Source organism: Poecilia latipinna, unplaced genomic scaffold (genome assembly GCF_001443285.1).
Source record: "Poecilia latipinna isolate Pla-1442-1.1 unplaced genomic scaffold, P_latipinna-1.0 Scaffold2370, whole genome shotgun sequence".
NCBI lineage: Eukaryota > Metazoa > Chordata > Actinopteri > Cyprinodontiformes > Poeciliidae > Poecilia > Poecilia latipinna.
In genome coordinates this window covers 20,965-43,696 of record NW_015114986.1, presented here as the reverse complement: position 1 = coordinate 43,696, position 22,732 = coordinate 20,965, and the positions used below count along the sequence as shown (strand labels likewise).

The 22,732-nt window shown below is 37.3% G+C and overlaps 1 protein-coding gene across 1 annotated transcript in view; it reads left to right on the top strand.

Annotated features, from left to right (window-relative positions):
* LOC106937529 (nephrocystin-4-like) overlaps nucleotides 1-22,732 on the top strand; it is a 66,001-nt gene that overhangs the window by 36,616 nt on the left and 6,653 nt on the right. Inside the window, exons 6-8 of the mRNA XM_015019074.1 lie at nucleotides 2,380-2,529; nucleotides 5,337-5,473; nucleotides 20,841-21,025. Coding sequence (XP_014874560.1) covers nucleotides 2,380-2,529; nucleotides 5,337-5,473; nucleotides 20,841-21,025 — 472 coding nt within the window. The remainder of the gene's footprint in view (nucleotides 1-2,379; nucleotides 2,530-5,336; nucleotides 5,474-20,840; nucleotides 21,026-22,732) is intronic.

Sequence of the window (22,732 nt, the reverse complement as noted above, 5' to 3'; positions counted from 1 at the left end):
TTTTCCTCATTCTGAGTCATTTTTGTCCCCCAAGCCTTCCAGGTTCCCGTTTTTCACATCTCTTGCCAAGTAGCTGCTCAACCAACTTTGAGGTACCACACCACTGGTACTGCTGTAAGGATATTTTGGAATAGTTCTCTAATCTATGCACAGCATCTGACTGCAACATGAGCCTGATGCATAATAAATACCAAGACATAAATGATGAAAAAGAATCTGACACCTGGGCGCCATCTGTGGCAAGAAAGTTCTATGATTTTGCTTTTTTTTTCTCCCTCTCCTTTCTTCATTCATTTTTGCTGTGTTACGGTAAGAAATGGCTTTTCAATAAAAGCTTCTTCTGTGACTCAAAGTGTTTGCAGAAGAGGTTAAACTGTGCTGGAGGTTTCCATTTTCATTTTTAGAAGTAAGCACCTTTCTTGTTGTAAGCGAGCTGCAGGAGAGAGTCGAAGCTTTTTGACAGAGACGAGTCACTAGCAGAGGGAAGAACGCAGGGATCCAGTCCATCTTCATCCTTCTCCCTCAATCTCCCCCACAGTGACTTAAAAGATCAAGGCAGTTGCTTTGTCCTCAAAATGGCCAAAGTATTGCCAACCTTTTTTTTTTTTTGATAAGCTATTAACTGTACGTGATTTTTCAGTTTGTTTGGTTATTTGACAAAGGAGCAGGTTTATAAGGAAACGATTAATCAATTTATCCTTGGACAGTTTCATGTTTCTTAATGATATGTGTGATTTAGTTGTTCAACAAAATATAAATGTAAAAACCCCATAATAAATATATATGTAGAATTGTGTATGATATTGCATTAACAATTTATTTTATACCTTTTTTATGGCGCTTGGTGTCTTTATTGTTAGTCCCCAGACAGGAAATGGCCAAGGGGACCCTGGTCCTGAAGGCACACTGCCCTGCAAATTTTAGGCATTCCCCTGCTTCAGCATACATGATTACTGTTGGTTTCAAAGCATTATTGTAGCAGAGGAATCACAAAGGCTAACATAATTTTTCTTTGGCAAAATAAATGTTACATTTTCACACCAAGTCCAAAAATGGAGAAGTCTAAAGTCACAATGTCCTCAGTTGGATCCCCCAGTATTTTGATCACAGCTTAAATCCTGGATTTGATCCTTCTGATGTTTGACATGCTTTACTCTGAGGCATTTGAGCAGCATCATGTGATGTTCAAATGCCTCTTCTTTCGTCTTGTTGCTTGATATTGAATGATAGAGACTGTATATGGAGGAAAGGTCCTGTAAATCAGCAGTGCTTGTTCTTATTTGAATGTCAGACATCCATAATTTTAGTGGATGTTCATAGTGACAGTGCTGTTTGTCGTTCTTAAACAAGAGGCTGTAAAGCTGCAATAAACTGTTCTTATGGTCTCCATGTATAGGTCTTCTCCAGATGTTTTTCTCAATGTAAGCTTTTCAATTACTACAGACACTTTCTTCAAACAATCTGTTAGTCCAAGAGTGCTTTCAGACAGTAAATGTTTACCCCTCTTTTGATGAACTGTGTATTTAGTTTGCAGAAGAGTGCAGCTAAGGGGAGCGGGTGACTGTATATAATAGAAAGAATGGGATGTGCCAAAATTGATGGGTCTATAAGTGTTCAGTTGAAGTGGTAGTTTTTCACGGGTGCTGACAGGGAAATAAACCAAACAACCAAGTTTCAGAAACAATTAGAAATCAAAATGGTGAGCTCAAGTTGAAGCATCTTTTCTCCATGTACAATGACTCCCCTCCAGATTGTGCTGCACCAACTTGTTGAGCCACTCATGAGCATGACTGAAGCTTGCTGTGTTGTAACTGGTGCTGTTCAAGGTTCAGTCATTAACCCTGCCACGGTGAAAGATTGTTATGCTGGTCAGGCTTAATCGAAGCCAACGTACGTCAACGTATCAAACACTACTATCCTCAACCTTCTAAATGAGCTGTGCTTTGTGTTGATGACAGGAGTTGTGGGTTGCTACTTGTCTCTGAATGACCTCCGTGAAAGATGACAATGTCTAACTCATTGCTCATGTCTCGCGCCTCATCTGCGCCGCAGCGGTTCTTTGGGTTTCGAGCTGAATGGCTGTCATTTCAGTTTTAGTCCGTGAAAATGATGCCTGCAGCGGAGTGGAACATTGCAGCTACGTCACAAACAGCCAAATGAAAGATTGAAAAATTGGGTGCACTTTGGATGCCATGTTGCCAGGTGACTTTCCTGCTCCTGGAGGGGATATTAGAACCTGACACCAAAAAGATGGATAACTTTTATTTGAATGGGCTGATGCTAATGGCCAGGTTGAAATATCACATTGAACTCGTTTGTATTCAGCAAAAAGTTTTGCTTGCTTCTCATGAAATTATGCCTTTTGTTGTCTTTTTGCAGATGGCAACCTATTGAAGGTAATTGATGGAGCACATTTGGACTGTGTGATGAAAACACATCCTTCACTGAATTCTGCAGTGCACCTGCTGCCTGAGCATGCTCTTGTGTCTGGAGAGGACAACATACCTGGACTCATTCTTTCTCCAGCAGGTGAGCTTTTTACATCTGGTGAAACATGAGGCTTCAGTTTAGGAGAATAAACTGTGATGGCACAGTGATGAGTATTAGGAAATGTATGGGGGGATTTCTCTGCCATAATCCAAGAGCCTGTTTATTATTTTTTACCAGTCTTTACAGTCTGCATTAGTATAAAAAAAAATTCAAACAACAATGTTTAACATATTATTATTATTATTATTATCATTTAAGACAGAAAAGCTCCTATTATTCCTTCTGCTACTGTAACAGTGCAATGCATTGTTTTTCTCTCTGGCCTTTTGAAGAAAAACAAGCATAACAAGCTGATAGAAACTGGCTAGTTAGTTGAGCATTCAGCCTGGGTAACCAACATGGATTCTGTTGCTCAACCTACATCTGGTTATTGGGTTGACAGGTTTGGTTTTAAAACGGTGTTAATGAGCAACATTGCAGTTTTCACATGATGCTTGCATGTGTTTTTTCACTGTTGTAAATATTCCAAGCAGCTCAATTTGTTGAAAAGTGTAGTAGTTTTCTATCAGTCTTTTGCCTGCATCATCTGAAATATTAAATTATCTGTGTATCACAAGATATCTGGGTTCCCAGAAATACTCTAAAAATAAATTATTTTGAGCTTGTAAAATATGCCAGTATTTTTTTGGCCTCACCAAAAAATGTTGCTAATAGCTTTCATTGCTTTAGTTTCTCATGGTGTTGGACGAATCAGTCAAGCAGAGGCTGGGTGCTCATTATAAGTGCCTGCGGAAACAGCTGCTGTTGGACACTCCTGTCTTGCTTTAACATTTGGATTTCCCAGTTCTGCATTACCAGATGAATTCAGGAGCTGGGCAATTAAACTTAAATATAAGAGAAATATCGCAACATTCAAGAGCAACCATCATCCAAACAGCTGACAGTATTTAATCTTTTTTTTTTTTTTTTTTTGCTCACATGAATAACCATAAAATGAACATTTATTAAAACACTCTTTACTCTGCTCTATTAAATGGTTTTTACTATTAAAAGCCATTCATAACTTAGCAGTTAATTTTAGTTCGTATTGTTCATTTCTTGAACGATTCTTTATTTTGTTTAAAGACGTATTGAGACGATATTTTTTCAAATACCATACTTTGTGCTCTGACAGGATTTTTACCACTTAATTTTACATAGTTATGATCACAAGTTAACAAAAATCTACAAAGACGTTTTTGTGGACTTCTCATTCCAAAATTACAGAAGTACAGATTTTTTAGCATTGCTCTTTGGGCCTAACTAAATACGTTCTTTTGAATTTAATCTAGTCATATATGACTTGGCTTAACTTATTGTATTTGGTACATCAAGCGTAATCCATTATTACATACAAAACTGCACATTCATCTTCCTCCAGCTGTCACAATAACATACAGGACATTCATCACAGTGGTCTTTTTTTAGAAACTTGGTTCCAGCAGAAGTTGAAATGTCTGCAGTACTTAGAAAGTAAGTTTCTAAGGGGGAACGTAATGAAGTCTGACAGAGCAGAGCTATAATCATTGGGAGTCAGTGGGAGGTATGGTAGCAAGCTAATCCTCTTCATGTTCTGGGGCTGTGAGCAGCAGAGACCTAAGCTGCCTTTTAAGACCACAGCCACCAGCTTGATATTCGCACAGCATTCAGAGTAACTAGACTTTGTGCTTCTGAGACAGGAGCTGCATTGAAACACTGGATAGAGGCATTACTCTTTAGCCAAATATAAACAAGCTGCCCGTTTTTGTTGTGTCTGGAAGTTAAACTTTCAAACTTCATCCATTGACTGAAATGCTTCATTTAAATCAGTTTTGATTTAATTTATATCAAGAACATTTTCTAATATGGTCTCTTTTGGCTTAATTTTTATTATTAAAAGCACACAAAACAATCATAGAGTTTGAGTACCACTCAAACTCTATGATGGACAGTGTTCTTGCAGACATTGTCCATTTTTCTAGACAGGTTTCTTCTTAAAACGTTACCCAATATATTACAGTCAACATTTTCTATCACTTGATTAGCTTTAAATCAGTTCCTTATAACTGACTTTTTACAAGCTGACAAAAGGACTTTGAACAGATGTCAATCTACTCTCAATACTGTACTCTAAAATACAATATTTTTCTGATCTTGGTAGATTATAACCCAGTTCTTCATTTAGCCTTCCTGTTATCAACAACAACAATGGTGTCACCCCGATATCATACAAAAGTACTGATGTTTTTAAAAATAGAACTTTAAACCTTTCACATGTCCCTTTCTTTTCTAAACGCCTTACAGATACCGAAATTATTAAACTGCAACTCTTCCTCACTCAGTATCAACATCCAGACTGAAGACTGTTGTTTACAGCATGCCCTGATTAGTCACTAGTCAAAAATGAACATGCTGAACATTTATCAAGTTCCAGTCAACAAAGCATTTCTTGGGACAAAAATTATATGGATACCTTCAAAAAACAGTGATGTAACCTTCTCTGTCAGAATCAGTCACCTTCTCTTTGTGCTTCCAGTCATTTATAATGCTAGAATTTATTTTTGGTAAATTACATGCAATTCCCATGAATGTATGGATTGGTTAAAAATTAGTGATTCATTGTTTTGTCTGTATTGAGTCACATTTCTGTCATGCTAGACTTCACAACTATCACACTATCAAAGATGGTGTATTACCCTCCTCATTAGCCCCAAAGAAAAAAACCCTTTCCTCTCAGTGGGGGCTTTGAAGGTTATTGAAAAGAGTCGCGTAAATACTGGGTATATGCGTGTGCGTGTATGTTGACGCCATACTCTCTCTGTTCTCAGGAGACGCTCTGCTGAGGCCTCAGCTGCTCAAGATGACGCCCTTCACCCTGGATAAACTGACCATTTCCCTCCAGCCTTCCCTGGAGAAGTTTGAGAGCCTTCTGTTGCAGCTCATCAATGCTGACTGCCAAAACACAGTAAGGCCAAGTCTTTGCAACCAGCACAATCATTTCACTTTTCATATGCCTTTGACACATTTTCTGCAGCCATAATAAAGTTTCTTGCGATGGCTATGTAATCATATTGGGGGATTTTATTATTTTTTTTTTAATATATAAAATCTTGCAGGATGCTACAGCTCTGACAGCTGAATTGCTTTTACAACTGAATAGAAATTCAGTGAGGAAAAACGAGCTCCAAGTGCAGACTGAGGAATGCACTCTGGTTTATCTACACTCTTAAAGCAGTGTGTCTTTTACCTTATCTTACATCCTACAGCATTTTCATGCATATTATACAGAATGTGTTTACAAGGGAGAACAAATTATCTCAACAAACAGTAAATAGCCCTGTCACTCTCCTATCTAGGCACACATACAATGCCTGAATATTATCTTGCGTACAATTCATCACTCTGAGGTTACTGTTTACCACACTTCTTAAAATTATAGATGGGCACAATGGCATTGACACACCTTTGCCAACACTGCTTTCTGGAGCTTGATGATTTCCTTGATCCCACTTTTCATTTCCTTGGCATACAAGCACAGGCCCACTTTACAGCTGCCACTGCCATTTAGGCCATATCCTTTGCAAAGTAGATCGAGCTTATCTGTTTTCTTCCCTTTTTCTTGTCTATAGCAACCCTGATGGTTAACCTTATTTGACAGGTGCAGCTTTGGACTACCAAATATATGTAAAGTGGCTGCACACTATCTGTTTACTTGAGCTTAAATGAGATGTGTCCTTGGGAGGGATGAGAATTGTTATGACAACGCTGTCCGTCATTGTAACCGTCTCACTGCTGTTTGCTACTCCCGGGCTCGAATCCTCAAAGTCAAACGCAGGGCACTGCGAGTTGATTATGTTAAGCATATAGTCAACACTGGACCACCACCTGATAAATTCATGCTTAGCGTGTCAGAGATTGCATTTTCTCCTTGAATTTTTTTAAAATAAAACTGGCCTTTGCCTTTCTATTTGCTTATTTTAATTCATGTCTCAAAATGTTAAAGCTTGGCTCCATGAAGTACCTTAACTCATGAAAGCCCTCAGATTCATCCTCACTTATTCTCATCATGCCATTTTTCCCCCCGTCATTTTACTACTTTAATGTGTGATACCCTTCGCTTTTCTGTTATCACATCCTTGCCTTTTTGGCAAATCGGTGATTTTCGGCTGTGAAGTCGGTGCTGTTTTGCCATGCAGCTCAGCTGAAGGAGCGCTATTAAGGTGAAATTTTACGAGTGTTTATATTTCAAAACAGGACTGCATAAAGTGCATTTTCCATCCCACCTTTGACCCTATTTGGAACATTTCACTTTTCTTTTCAGCTTTACTTCAATTATAACTGCCTCAGCTTAAGGATAACTGGAGGGTCCCGCACCACAACACTGAAAGTTGGTCTAAGTGGACATTACTAGTTAATCGATTGGGACTTCTTTTAATTTAGTTGACAATTAATCATAAGTTGGATGAATTCGGTGCTTTCCTTCTCAACAGGGCAATGTCTAGGTGACAGCAAGAAGTCTGGACTAACTAGAATGCTACCGCTAGGACAACCACTTAGCCAGACGCTCGGAAGTCAGAGCCAGAAACACTGAAGTTCCTGATCAAGTCTGTGTTTGCTTATGTTGTCTTTTGGGTTGGTTTGATGCTCTGAAAAATTGAAGTGCGGCAAACATGTAAAGGATAGGAAATCAGGACGGGAACAAACACTTTTTCACACTGCAGAACATTCAAAATCTGTAAAAGCATTAATAAAAGCTTGTAGTTGATAAACGATGATGATTACCTTACTCTGCCTACTCTGTTGTACAAATATATAGAATGTCTAGTAATGTAGACGTAACTTTGGCTCAAAGTGATGTGTTCATCAGCCTTTTGAGCTGTTCAACTTATTTTCAAGCATTAAACAATTCAACTTTTATTCTTGCGTATGCAGTCAAGTCTTTCTGTGGATATGTGTATAACACCTTCCCTATATCCAAGTGCAGACAATGAAAAGTCAAGTACAAGTTTCGCTCCGTGAGCTAAGTGACATGTTAGCGTGAATAATTTTCTCTTTTTGGTATTCACAGCTCTTTCGTTCTTTATAGCTACTGCTGTATGACGGCATTCTCACGTCTGTGAGAAGTGTTAATACATGCAGAAGTCAGCTTGATTACAGCTTTTAATTAAAGTGTGGGTGTGTGTCTGTGTGTATATGCGACAGAAATAGCTAGAGAAGGAAAAAGGGTGTGTGCTTGATATGTGTGTGACCTTTAAACGTGTGACTCCGTCTGGATTGTCATCAAGCTGTCTACGAAGTGACGGTGACACCTCACCCGTCGACTCAGTTTTCCTGTTATTTGGTGAATGTGCGTGCATGCAAGTGTTTGAGACCAACGTATGTGCTTACTCTGGTTACAAGGGAGAAATGGGGGTTTGGTGGTAAAAATGACCCTGGAAAAGGAGGCAGATGACTGTACAGCACAGCATATGACCAATTCTTTGTTAGCTGTAGCTCCAACAGTCTTCACGTAATGTCCCTATAAGTATTGCTATTTTCACCTCCATCGACCAATCCAGCCTCTTTTATGATTCGCTTTCTCAGACATTCTACACCCGAAGCGGACATGCATGTAATTTGAACTACTCTAGCTACTTCCCACACATTTATAGCTCACCTTTGTGAGCCTTAGACTGAGTTAAACTGCTGTCCTGAACCTCTCCAAACACACCGTAACCTCTTGTTAAAAACACTGGCCCTGTTCACCTCCAGGGTTGCTCGAAAAAGCGTGCCATAGTGCACCAGCTTGAGCAAAGCCAGAGGGTTTATTACCTTCAATGACTTGTAGCACAACTGCTAACCTTCCGCCCCAATAAAATCTATTTCTCTTGATGAAAGCGCCAGAGCTATTGTCAGAATTTTTGTACCGTCGCAGCTTTTGATCAAAAGACCAGAGAGAACAGAAGTGGATGAAGAGGAGGAGGGGAGCAGGCAAGGACCAATGCCATGCTGCAGGCAGAACAAAACGCCTAAGGCTGATTTAATGAAACGAGAAAGAGTTTGGTAACAAAGCTCCAGGAAGTTTTCACTTGTACTGAAAGAGCAAAACTTGCTCCAAGTGGGACTGCCCCTGTGGATGTGCTACTATAAAAAAAAAAGACAAAGGAGGTTGAGCATTTCTGAAATGGGAGGCGTCTCGCACATTGTTCTCTGAGGACGGTTTGGCTGCCGGCTGGTCACCACTATAACCAATGCAGTGTAAAGGAATGGGGCTTAATGGCATGGCTCACATCACTCATCCATGGGATGCAGCTCTTTGTAATGACAAGATCCAGGCATTAGTGGAAACAAACTTCAAACAATTTTAGTCTCTATGAGCCAAACAAGACAGAGGATGCGTTGCAGATTAGTGAGGAAAGATACATTTATTCACTTTTAACTATGTTATACTGTTTCTCTATATTATCTAGAGTTTCTAAATGTTTTAGAGAGATATTTAGTTAGTAGATCTAAGAATCTACAGCTGTGATTAATGCAGCATTTGGGTCTGCTGAATGTAGAGATTTGATATATGCTATATGCATGAGCTGCTTCAAGGTTAAACAGTATGATCACCTGGAGTGAATATCACAGGTTTTACTCAAAACTTAAAAAAAACGCAGTATGTTATCTAATCTTTAAAAATGAAATCAGAAAACTGATATAACAGTATAACATCAGTAATTGGTTGTAATGATATTTGTGTTATCTGTTTATTGTTTTGATTTTGATTCATATAATTACACAAAAATATGTAATGAGCATCTGGAGCATCTGCTAAATTTAGTAGTAGTTTTCAAGCCCTTACAGAGTCACATGTGTTTCTACTTTTTAAAGAGTAACACAAGTATTGTTGACATTTAACTCAGTCATTTACATCAGACAGATGAACATCATCCATCAACAATACCAATAAAAAAATAATACTTTAATCATCCGTTTTTTGAGGCTTCATCTTGCATTGTATTCCTATTACGGAGAGAAAACCAAAGGGGAATGACATGACTATTTGTAATCTGTTATTCTAAACTGTGTTGATGTCAAATTGTTATTAAGAGCAGATACTGACCATCGTTGTCAGTTTAGTTTCACTTTTGAACTTCCAATGGGTCGTCTGTGACAACGGCAGGTAGAAACGGATAAAACCTGTTAGACTGACTTGATGGACACTGGGTTTATTTTTAATGTTAGAGAGTCCAGTTGAATTCCTCCAGAGCAAACCTGAACTCCCCAGATTTCTCTACTTCCTGTGTTATGGTGAAATTGCAGGTGATGTTAGGAACGTTGACTTTAACTTCAGACAGGTCCCTGCAACATCAAAGACATCCAAAAAAAAAAAAAAAAAGCTGGACTTTGATGACATGAATTATGTTCAAAATTAATCTGGTGATGTAAACATGAAAAATAAACTATATTAAATAGACAGGTTATAACATCTCCATGAAAAAAAAAAAGTAGTTGGCTCCTGTGCCACGCTGTTTGAATATTTTCAAAATGGGATTTGATTTTGCCATGATGCAATACACATAAATGACTGGGGAAACATGAACTATGGGCAACATTCTCACATCTTAATTCATTCAGCTTTTTCTCTGTGATGAACAAGCTTACCATATGTACAACACTGTGTATACTATGCTTATTTTTGGTATTTTGTAGTAAATTGTTTTCATTACATGATCAAATAAACCTGCAGATATTCTCCTGCTTCTTCTGATGATGTCACAAACAAGGGTACGTAAAATAAACCACAGTACTTCTGAGAACATCTATTTGTATTTTTGGGTGTATTTGTATACACCCAAAAATACACCTGCCTCAGAGGCAGTATAGCCTCTGAGCTGTGTGTGAAAACATTACCTAGATTTGTAGATGACGTGGCTAAGAGGAAAGTACATGTGCAAGAGGTTTGGAAAGAGGAGCAATGCAAATGCGAGTGGCCAGATTGCAACTTCGAGGATCTGCGATGAGCCAAGCTGGCATAAAAAAATGAGGTGGTTGAAAATTTGAAATGAAAGATGACTTTAAAATGTTGTACGTTTATCCAGAACTGCTGCATTACCGTCACATTACTCCTTTTAATAAAGCGTTCCACTACTTTTAAAAATTTGTAGTTACTTTTATCTGCTATATAGTTTTCTGTAGTTCAGTCTAAGTATTTTAAATTTTGAGCCTGAGCTGATTATCTATTTATTCTCCACCACCAAATCAAATGCTGGAAATTAAGTCGCAATCCAGTTTGTTGCTCTTTTGTCCTAAATTAGATGGACTAAAGCTAAAACCGTAATTAACTCAGGCATTACTGGTGTTTGGATCACCATGAGTCAGCCTCAGGCCAAGATGAAAGTGGTTGTGGACAAACGTTATTATTAATAAGAAGAGGAACTGACCAACCTAAGATTACTAAAAACAAAATCTCAACGACGCCTATTAGTTTTACACTGGTGGAAATAAAGACAAATGAAGCCACACAAGCTCCATCTGCAGCTTAGAAGTTCACCTATCCTCAGATTTTTCTGTGGAATGTAGCTTCAAATTATTTGTGGAAAATGTTTTGTCTATTGAATACATCTAACATTTGAAGCAAAATGCAGTTTGGAAAGCTGAAATATCTAGCTCGATGTTACTTGACGTGCTATTAGGTGGCACTTAAAAAGGAGCCAATCCAGGAACAATTAATGCATGTTTAGCAATATTTGGTGTTTTTAAAGAGGGTTTCGAGTTATTACAGATTTTATTTAATAATGACTGTACCAGGCAGGTAAAAAAATATCACTTATACAAAACAAACATTTATATTTGGAAATGGTAAACTTTCTTCCAATAATGTATTATTAAACCTTTTTAAGGAGATAAATATATTTAACACATGCAGCTTGGAAGTTTATTTCTGTGTGGAACCAACTTTGCTGTGATCCGTTAGTCTCGTGGTTGTGCAATTTTACATATGCTGTGTAACATACTAGTCGAGAACAAATGGTCGGAAGCTGAACAGGAAACAGACTGGCAGCAGCACGACTGTGTTTGACTTAATAATTTTGGGCTGGAATTGTGTGTTTCAGCAGCAGGGCAACAATGATTTATCAGTGAGAGCTCAGTGCCAGTTAAAATTCGTTAAGGAGTGGGGGGTGTGGGAGGATGAGAGCAGCCTGCTAATGATGCTGCAACTGTTTCTTGCCATAGATGACTCATGCTCAATATGGGGGAGCTAATATCCAATGTGTGAGGAGCAACTCACTCCGTCTCTCACCAACTCACACTCTCATTGTCATGGTGACAGTAAAGACCTTAGTCCGGATGAGCAAAAATCTTTTTTTTTTTTTTTTTTCGATATTGTTGGCTTCACAAGTGTGCTTTGAATTGATTAGCATGTGGAAGGAGATATATTCACAGTCAGGCTCCTAGCCCAGATCGTGTGAGATCTATGATTGCTAAAACAATAAAAAAACAAAACAAAAAAAAACAAGGAGCTGTTGCCATTGTTTAGCATTTTTTTGTCAGAGCTACTTTCCGCAGTAAGATAACTACCTTGTTAATTGGCTTACGCAAAACTCATGTGGGGCATAATTTCACCTGCTTTGCTGCTTTTCTTGCTTTCTCTCTCATTCCAGTTGCCGTTTGCAGAGATATTATTACTTTTTACCTTATGATGATTTCAAAAACTACTGACAAGAAAACTCACTGAAAAACCGACTTCCGACTTCAAATGTTAAATAGAACCATTCACTAAAAGCCCTTTTAAAATTTTCACTGTTTTCTTTCTTAATAAGCTTTGAAATATTGTTAGCTGTTTGTTCCATCGATCCATTGCCTATACCTGCGTATCCATGCAGGGTCACCGTTGTCCATTTCAAGTGTTCGTCAGGTGAGAGACCCGGTGGACGGCCAGCTGCTCGTGCATCACAGGGCAGTTTTTCAGACTCGCAAATGAAAGTTTAAAAGTGTAGGATTTTTTAATTCTTCATAAATTTTGAACTGGAACCTTCTGAATAAGCATTTTATGTAAATAAAAACATCTTAAATCTTTGTATAGTCATAAACTGGAACTTGAAATTGCATAATTTCAACATATTCTTAGATTTGAAAGCAATCTAAATACTTTGTGTTCAAACACCTCATAATTTGCCAAATGCCCACTGTCACTACCAGTGTGTAATTATTTATTCATACAATTTTTAGGAGAAATGTTGGAATGAGTTGGAACATTTACTTATTTTATATTTACTTATGCTTCTGCCTTGTATTTGTTATTTTTAGCTCTTCCAACTATATCCCTACAGCATAACAACAACCAAAAACTTTATCTTTTGTTTTTTGTACTTTATTTAAAGATTATCTGTCGCCCCCACCTAACCACTCTTTCTAAAAAAAAGTTTCATCGACATCAGATACAATAATTTCCAGCAAGCGAGACTGTCATAAATCTAAGTTTGAACAATGTTATTAGTGTATTAGTTACACTAATACATCATTTATAATATTTTCCTAATAATAGTTCATCAGATGTGTTCTGGCAACCTTGGAGCTTGAATGATAGCTATACACCCCAATCCCACCTCGCCCAGCTCGTGATGTCACAATGTCCGTTTAGATGACACTATAAACTCACTTTTATTCTTATCGTGACTCTCAAGGCCACTAACTTTACTTTTTACACAAAGATAACTATGCACCAAGGCAAGACCTTTAATTATGCTCCACTGGTTTGTGTTATGTTTCTTGAACTTTGTTGATTCATGAATGCTAAACATTTTTAATAATCAAATCTTTTACACAGTTGGATTAGTTTGCTGCAGATCAAATTCTCCAGTCATATTTGATTTATTCCTCTAAGGCAGAGAGGTGTACGCTCAAATGCACATTACTGGGCACACCATGGCTTAGCATAAAACTCTCAACATATGATAGCATTGAGAAAAATACATTTGTTTCTAGGCCTTAATAAACATTTTTTTAAATGTGTAAAATATCTAATTGCTTTTATATTGAACAAACAATTATATATCGATTATAAGGCACAATGTCACAAGGGCTAAAGCAGTTTTCTTGTAACTTGATGATGAGTTCACTTCACAGCAATAGCCTGTGGAGTGGCAACATGTGAAACCAGCAGACCAGTAGAGCATCTTTGTGTTCTGACCAGCAGATTGTCTTTTACTGGGGAAAAGAGTAATATAAAATGGCAAACACAACCTGTAGTATGTGTATTCTGAATAGCCAAACGGCAGCTTATTCCTGAACAAATGTAATGGAACACATTATTTATGTATTTTTATATATTTCTAATGGTAAGCATTTACATTTCTTTTAAATCATCACTGGAAACTAAAATCAACAAATCGTTTGGAAGACATGTTTTAAATGAAATAACCAAATGCACATTAAAGATAAAATCTTCACAACAAAATCTAGCCTGAGCGCTGGAAAATTAAGAGTTGTGATCATCCTACATGTCCCTCCAGGGACACCTTTCATCCGCACACAGGTGTGGATAAAAGGCATGGATAATTAGGATAATGAACCTTATTCACAACCCACAGGCTGCAACAGTGCCAATGGCCCTTGGAGATACAGAGGGTCAAATTGCTCTTTGTGCCTTTATATGACTCACTGAAAGGTCTGATCAATTCTCCAAACCTGAAATGACATGAAATGGGCAGTGGACCACAAAACATGTTTGTTGTAAGGTGACCAGTTTGTTATACATACATTATAAATAACTCATTGACAAGACTTAAATACGTTAATGTCTTACAGCCCAAATAATTTATTTAAATGTAACTTTACTGAAGGTATGGATGGTCAAACATTTTGCTATCCTGACCCTTGTTCTCTGTTGTGAGCATTTAGGAGAACTTTCCCACTCATTTAATTCCATTGCCATAAAGGTATTAGCTTTTCTGAAATTTTCCAAGAATGTACTTTCATTTATTTCAAATCTTTTTGTTTTTGTTTTTATAAACTCTCATTTCATTTTTCAGCAGTTCCATTACATTGCTACTGTCTCTCTCTAAATTAGTTTTGCTTACTAATATGTCACCCTTTTTTTTCCCCCCACCTGCCTCACTTAGCAATTGGAGCAGTAAATTGCATCTAAAACAAGCTTTGTTCATAAGATGTAATCTCCTGATTGTATTATGTGCCATTTGAAACTTTAGAGTACTTCAGTTTTTAAAACAAAAGTGGAATGATGTAAGAGACACTAACCACTGTTGCTCTTTTCAGCCTGTAGTTCAGCCACAATGTCTTTTTCTGGTGTTGTTCCAGCATATTTTCTTTCATATGTTTTAATGGTTTTTTGGCACTACTGGGCTACATTCATTAGTAGCTTGACAGAAAAAACGGCAGAGAGAGAAGGGAAGTACATCTAGTACATCCAGGGACGGGAATCGACCCTTGGACAGCTGTGTTGTGGACTGTAACCTATGTGTGGTGTACACTCTACCACTGATCCACCTGATGATTATATTAGTTTTGTTGAAGGAATATTTGTAGAAGGCATATTGCATGTATTAGAGTAAGACTTGTTGTCATTGCAGTACACAACCAGGAGATTAATAATGTATTATTAAAGCAATTATTTTTTTCATTTGAACATTCATATATTTCTTTGCTTTCTGTAACTGGACAAACAAAACTTTTTTGTTGTCTGTATCCTTCTGGAAAATATTTTCTCACATTAAAGCCTCAAATCTCTTCAGTTCATCATAGCAGCTTATTTTTGTCTTCAGTATCGCACTGCCTTTTGGTAAGCAAGCAAGGTGTAAGTTCAGCAAAACAAGACTTAATTTCCTCCTAAATTATGTTGCAAGCCAGGACTTTCTCATTGCAGCATGAAACAAGAGACATGCTTTGACATTTAGAAAATAGTTTCCTATGTCATTCTACTTCCTCTGACATTATAATATAAACACGTCACTCATGCTAAGAATAACCAATTTTGAGAGTTCTTCATCCAGTAGCAGCATCCACACTGAAGAGCGTTGCTGTCAGATTGACCCGGTAGTGCTTATGTGAGCTGCCTTTTTTGAATGGAAAAACTGACTGGAAAAGTCTTTTGACGTTTGAGCGCAGCAACTCACGAAGAACCAAAACCGCAAATACTTGAACACTTAGAACTACCAAACATGGCTTAAAGTTGATTAATAAGTACAGTGCAAAATGTCTGAGCCCTAAGCTAATATCTAAACACCAACCAATAGCTCTGTGGCAAGGTATATCAGCGTCTCAAGTTTAATTTCTGTTTGAACGGCAAATAGGTCCACTGTGTAGTATGTTATATCAAGTATAGGCTGAGGTCCAAAATTAGCTTGTGCAACTTCTATCCCAAGTTGAGCAATTCAAGTTGTAGTTACTGACATATCAAACACATGAATAAAAACAAATTAAATAAAGGACCTATGTAAATGAGAAAAAAAGTGAGGGGCACACCCCTGATCCACCGGTGTATTCATCACTTTGAGAATTCCCTCTTCAGTGACTACAGAAAAGGAGTATAATTTAACTTTGGGGCCATTTCATTGTTCCTGTAAGCTTCTTAGCCCTAAAATATTCATATTCCAGGCAAGGGAGGAAGAAATCTGTGACGACAGCAGACAGAGGCAAGAAGGGGAAGAAAGAGGATAGTGTGCAAGATAGGTAGAGAGAGGGAGAAACTGACAGAGTGAGGAAAAAGGGAGCAATGAAATAAATGAAAAAGGAACTTTCAAGAAAAGAGGGACAGAAGGAGCAGAAAACAGCATTTTAACGGATGTCTTCAAAACAACTTTTTCCCCTGTCTTTTATTTTTTCTCTGACACACTTCATGACAGACCTGTCCAACAAAAGACAAACCCATTTGCCTGTCATCCTTCACAGACTGCAGTGAAGGGAAATAGTGAGCGCAGACAATCTGTGGAAATATACACCATCATTATGATGTGAATGTCACTGAAAGCAATTATTTACAGATATCCTGTCACACTTGTGCTGATAGCTGCAACTCTGTCACAGCGAGACTAAAGGCGGTATAACATCTTAACTCTATAAAGCTTAGTTACATCAGCTGCATGATGCAAAATAAAACACCACAATCTGACATAACAATGGACAAGATGAGCTTTACTTATTGTTCTGTGCACAAGGTGTTCCATATACATAAATACTTAACATATGCGTGGCACGATGTTCATGTTATATATATCAATGACAGCTTCATTACACAAGCAAAAGCGCGTGCTTCAAAACATTTAATACTTGAAGCCAAAGGCAACATGATGTGGAGCTGATATTTTCAACTGACTTCTGCATTTTGTGTTATTGGTTGATATAATTAGCCTGGCTGACGTTGCCAAAAGTTCTCATCAGTATATATGTGTATACCCAAAGTAAAGCAGTCTTTGGGTCAGTTTAGCCCTTCACTAATTCAGCAAAACAGCAGTAATGAGCAGTCAAAATACTTCACACCATTTTTATTCTCTCCATCTTTTGTGCTTCCTCAAATACCTTGTGAATACTGAAAATGGCTAACTTTCACTCTTCTTATACTTACAACCTCCACACAAAAAATGTTGTTTGCTTATTTCTGGGTGCGTCTTTACTATTTTATTTCAGTTTAGTTTATTCTGGTCATATCAGATCAGTTAGTTGTGTTGCTGAAAAGTCAACCTGCACAATTAAGTCTTTGAACATGAATGAAAACAAACAGATGTCTGTATGAAAACTGCTGCTTTATTGCTTTTATCAACACATTTATTCATCTGCATTAGAGCAGAAGCACTTAAGAGCCATATGAACAATTTAAGTCTGAGATAACAGGCATGCAAAGAAAATTCGCTTTACATGGAAAATATCTGCTATTGACCTTCCTGATTGTACCAATATCTTTAAAATAAATATTCATAAATTAGATTAGACAATTAAACTCGCCACATTTAAAAATATATATATAATAATGTTTGTATGATAGTAATTAAATGTCAGTTTTCAGTTTACAGATCCTATAGGCACATTCTAGTTTCTTTTTTCAAGTGGGCATGATGGGTCATAAATGTAATGGTAATTATTGTTGCAGTACTCTTATGAGTTCAAGTATGACCACAATGGCAGACTGATAAATTAAGTAAAATGCTGATTAAAATCAGCTCAAATTGTTTCACTAAGCATTGGATAAATGGAAAAAAAAAAAAAGCTTTTACTGCTTGAGGTTAAAATCTCTTCCAAAGTAGACTAAAATCCAATACTATACACACAGACACACACGCACGCACACACACACACCTCTAGAGATTTTAGTTATTCAAAGCGATGACGTGAATATGTAAATCGGTTTGCAGAGAAATCATGATTATGTTTATGTAGACTTTGTACGCAATATTTACTTGTTTTAGGTAACTATAATGTAATGATACCACCTGCAGTTTCTGATGCATCCTCATTTGTTCTTGTAACTCTGCGATCGATTAAGTTTGTGTGAGCAAACTAAAATGGTTATATAACCTGCCCTAAAGTCAAATTACAGCCGGCATGATTCAAAATGTATCAGGAATGCTGTTAAATTGATGTAAAACATATTGCAGTACTTATCAAGCATAGTTGCACAGAATACCTCAAACACATAATAAAAGCAAGGCAGTTGATAGTTTTGAATATATACAGTATATGTAACCAAAATAATCATATATTGAAATAAAATATCACATTTGTGGTTAGGAATTGGGTTGTTTTTTTGTTTTTTTTTTTGGATTTTTTTTCCAGACAGGATAAAAAGGCTAGGATTTGACAAGAACCTTAATCTCCCATAACCAAACAGAAAATGTCATAAGTTGTTGAGCTTTTGTGCAGCTTGGCTTTAGAAGAAATTAAAAATACAAACGGTGGGTGTAGGTTGTAAAAAGGATGAGATGAGGATAAAGTCAAGCGTTGCATAGATGTAACCTGAGAAGAACAGTAAGTAGTTAGGCATGTGGGCTGTTTGGTATCCAGGCAAGCTAGGCTGCTGCTCCTGCTGTTGCTGCTTTAAAAGAAAACCCCCGTCTGAATTGATATGCTAATTTGATTGAGAAGGTGTGGGTGGATATGGAGAAGGTTTTAAGCTGCTAGGGGGACTGAGAGCGAGAATGACAATGGAAAGAGAAAAGGCAAGTGGGAGTAGGAGACATTATAGGGAGAAGAACACTGAAATGAAACAAATAGGAAGGAGTAGGAACGAGAGGCGAGCATATGGTGTCTTTGCGTTTCAGGGTTAGACAGTTTGCAGTCAGCCAGTGTACAACTGTCACTCACTTAACAAATAGCAGCAAGTGTGTAGTCCCTCGCTACAATTACTTGATACACAGGCCTTCTCAGAATCAGATTGTGATTTACATGTGTTCTGTACGCTTCAGTGATCAGATGAAAGCATCAATGCAAGGAAAATGCATCAATGGATGTTTAACTAGGCCTTCAGCAGCAGTTAAAGAGAATGACTGTCAGTTTTCTCAGCTTGAAGGCTGTCTGTACAGGTGAATTTATAAAATATACATCATTGACAGGCTCATTTATTTTAGTAATTCAGCTCTGAAAGTACAACACATTATTTGAGTTCATTATGTAGTGATAAAGTTTTACATTTATCTTTGGTCATTCAAATGATTTTGACCCACAACTAATGAAATTGCATTATTCAGTTCCTTGGAAATTAACATGTGACATAATATCAGTCAAAGGGACTTTTAAATGCAAACCTGTTGAAAAATATGTCCATGTACTTCACCATGATTTGCGGCTTCGGTCCAACAAGGCATGGAGACAATAATATTTGTGGCTAAGCTAATGGGCTAAGCTTCTCTACATTATTTTCCTCTTGAACATGCTGTGTAGGTTTTCTAAATGTTAAACTATTTAAAATAATTTAATATTTAAAAGCATATTCTCAGTCTCAATAAACAAATATCAAAATTTAAGCATTTATAGTGCGGTCCTGAGCCTTAATACATTTCAGTAAGCATTCTTAATAGACCTTTGCGTCTTTGTCAGAAGTTTTACTTTATCTCTCGGCAAACCACTGCTATTACCAACTAATTCAACATTTCAGCAAACAGATTTTCTTGTCCACAGAAAGTCTTTACTTAAAAATTGCTCGCTCCTCTATAATTGCGGCTCATGGAGTTCAAAAGTTGTACAAGGCCCCTTGACTGCCAGTCTGCAGGGGAAGAAAACACAATAAGCTGACAGTAGCATGAGGACATGATTGGACATGGAGTTTCTAGTTTTCTTTTAGTATGCCTTCATAAAAAATAAGAGTTAAACTTTTTTTTTTTTTTGCTTTACTCACACCATCAGATACATATTTTTAAAAAGCCATTTTGTTTGAATGTACCAGTGAATGTGATATTACAAAAGAAAGGATTAATGATATATATTTAATTCTCGCAATTTAATTGGCTTTTTTTTTTTTTTTTGCTAAAATAAAGGCTACAATTGCAAGTTGCTGCTGCTTCTGCTGTCTTTTCTCCTTTACAGTATTTTCTAGAAAGCAAGATAGAGAGATTTCTCCGTTGCCCCAAAATCTGTGACGAGAGGCATAGTTGGCTTGAAGTGTTTTTTTTAAAGGGATGTAAAAGTAGGCTTTTTTTTTAAGCTTTATCTGATGTTATAATGATATCTCCTCATCACAAGCACACCTGGTATTGCTTGTATCCTTTCAGGAATCCATGAATTTCCTCTGGCGGTCCTCTGAGGTGCCGAATTACTTACTCTCACTTAATACCGCATATTACCCTAGAGTTGCAGTCTCCTACACTCCTCGTTCACTCAGCTCCTCTAGACTAGCGGCAGCGGCAGTGAGCAAACACCTGGTGGAACTGCTCCTCTGCAGAGCTTATCATACAAACTACTTCTCAGTCCAATGCTCCTAAGAACAGTTGTAAATTTCGTAATGGAGGAACATTGTTGTGATGACGTGTTGAATGTGGCGTGTCGGAAAGAGTATGAGCTTCTTAAAGAGAGATGTCAATTTCAAGGTATCAAATTGGAAAATTAAATTTCTTTTAAGTTATGTTTGATGTATGCAGCATTTTCATAACAACTGAAGGTAACTTAGTCATTTAATGGTGCTCTGAAATGACACTCTGTGCCTGGAAAATACATATCACCCCCCCCCACCCTCCTTTAAATCTTTAGTTGGGGTTAAGATCAAATCTCCATCAGAGACTCAATTTTCTTTATGAGCATGACATTGAACACTAGACAATAACCTTGTTGAAATCAACAAGATCATCCACATGCACTGTTCATGTGAACTGCTTTAGCTTTGTGTGTGTGATAACCCAATTGTGATCTTCTCTGTTTCTTAGAAACAACCTGAACCTGAGGATGCCCAACGAACGGTTGTCATTCAAGAACGGAGGCTTCACGTCGGAGTGCACAATGGCTGGTGTTTCCTTGATAAGCCCCAAGTGGTGGTCCTGGAGCCCGCTGCGTCAGGAGTCAGAGGACGAACAGACAGCACCTCTAAGAAGAGCACGCTGGTCAAGGAAAGGTGAGCAGGAGTTACACGTGTATATGTATAGTGGAGCTGTAGCTGTAGGCTGCAGAGGATGGTGAAGCAAAACTCTGATGTCAGACAAGATCTGCAGATGTGCAAAAATAGTTTTTGGCGTGCTTATTTTTATGGTATTTCATCAGCTTCTCCAAGCACTGTTCTTTTTGCTGATCGAGAAATGATTGAAAGTTTATTTAATAAAGTCAGCAAAAAAATTTATTCTTGAAGAAAGCTTGCTAGGCATTAATGTCATTTGAGTATAATATTGGCTCATATCAGGGCAAAGTGCTATTCCTGGTGTCCGTTTCTGCTGTCTCTTCTCTGGAACTGCAGAGCACACTATATGTTTGCTTTATATGCTGTCCTTTGTATATCTAGATGACTGGGACAATTTTTATTCTTTTTTGAATTTGAATTTTTTTCTGCGGTTGGATTGATAGCAGGGTTATGTAGAAATGTTCCTCATCTAAATGAAATAGTCAAAATACAGTGCATTGGTGTTCCCACACATCAATGTTTTTCACATTTGGTCATTTTAAAGCTAGAAACTTGTGCAAAATTATACGTATGTGGTAGACACACAAAAAGTTGTCCATAATTAGAAAGTGAAGGAAAACTATGCATGATTTTTGCCAAAAATTATGGAAAGGGTGTCATGCATTTGTCTTGAACTCAGCTAAATTAATACTTTGTAACTTCTTATGACTTTTTGAAAATAATTTCTTGCCACTCTTCCTTAGATGCCAGATTTGTTGATGGAATAAATAGTGAAGTTCAGTGAGATGCTCAAAGCGTGGGATCTAGTATTGCTTGAAACTTCCCCACTAATCTCTCCCTAAACTTACTTGTGTTGTTCCTTGGTCTTCATAACGCTGCTCTTTAATGTTTTCTAAAAAAAAAAAGAAAAAAACCTTAGACCTTCACAAAATGTCTGGATTTATACAGAGAATAAATCAAACATTTGGATTGTATTTAGTAAATAGGCAACATCTGAGGGCAGCTGGTTGCACTGGATTTCCTTTTTAGGGTTATTATGGTAAAGGAGGAAAACAGCATGCCACATATCATTTTTTTTAAACCATTTTGAGTGAGAACCAGGAATAGTTTTCTTCTCCTTCATAATAAGATGCAGCTTTATGTTGCTCAATCACGTAAAATCCCAATAAAACACACTGAATTTCCTGATTATGACAAATTGTGGAAGATGTATGAATACTTTTACAAAGCAAAGGTGCTATCATTGCCTCATAACTGATCACATTAATACAGACCTGCTCATAGGTCACATTATTTTAATGCTTGTCTGCTTTAACCAGACTTGGACAGTTTTTAATGGTCACAAATTGAAGTGTATTATTGTCATGGTGAAAACTGTAAAGTCTTGCTCAAATAGCAGTTTTTACTGCTGTCTACTCTCAAACCCTGGGATGTCCTAAACAGCTTTTGTTGCAGAGTTTGATGGCCAATAAAAGCCTGCTGTTGCATCGTTGCAGTCCTCCACTCCGTAATGCTCTTCTTTGCTGCATCCAGAGGCAACAATGGCAAAAAAAAGAAGGAAATGAATGATGAAATCCAGTCAGTAGAGTTTCAGTACATCCATTGAAACCAAACTAAGAACAAAACGTAAAAAAAAAAAAAAAAAAAAAAAAAAAAATGGGAAAAGGGGAAAAAAAATTTGGTTCCCCCCCCCAAAAAAAAGGTTTT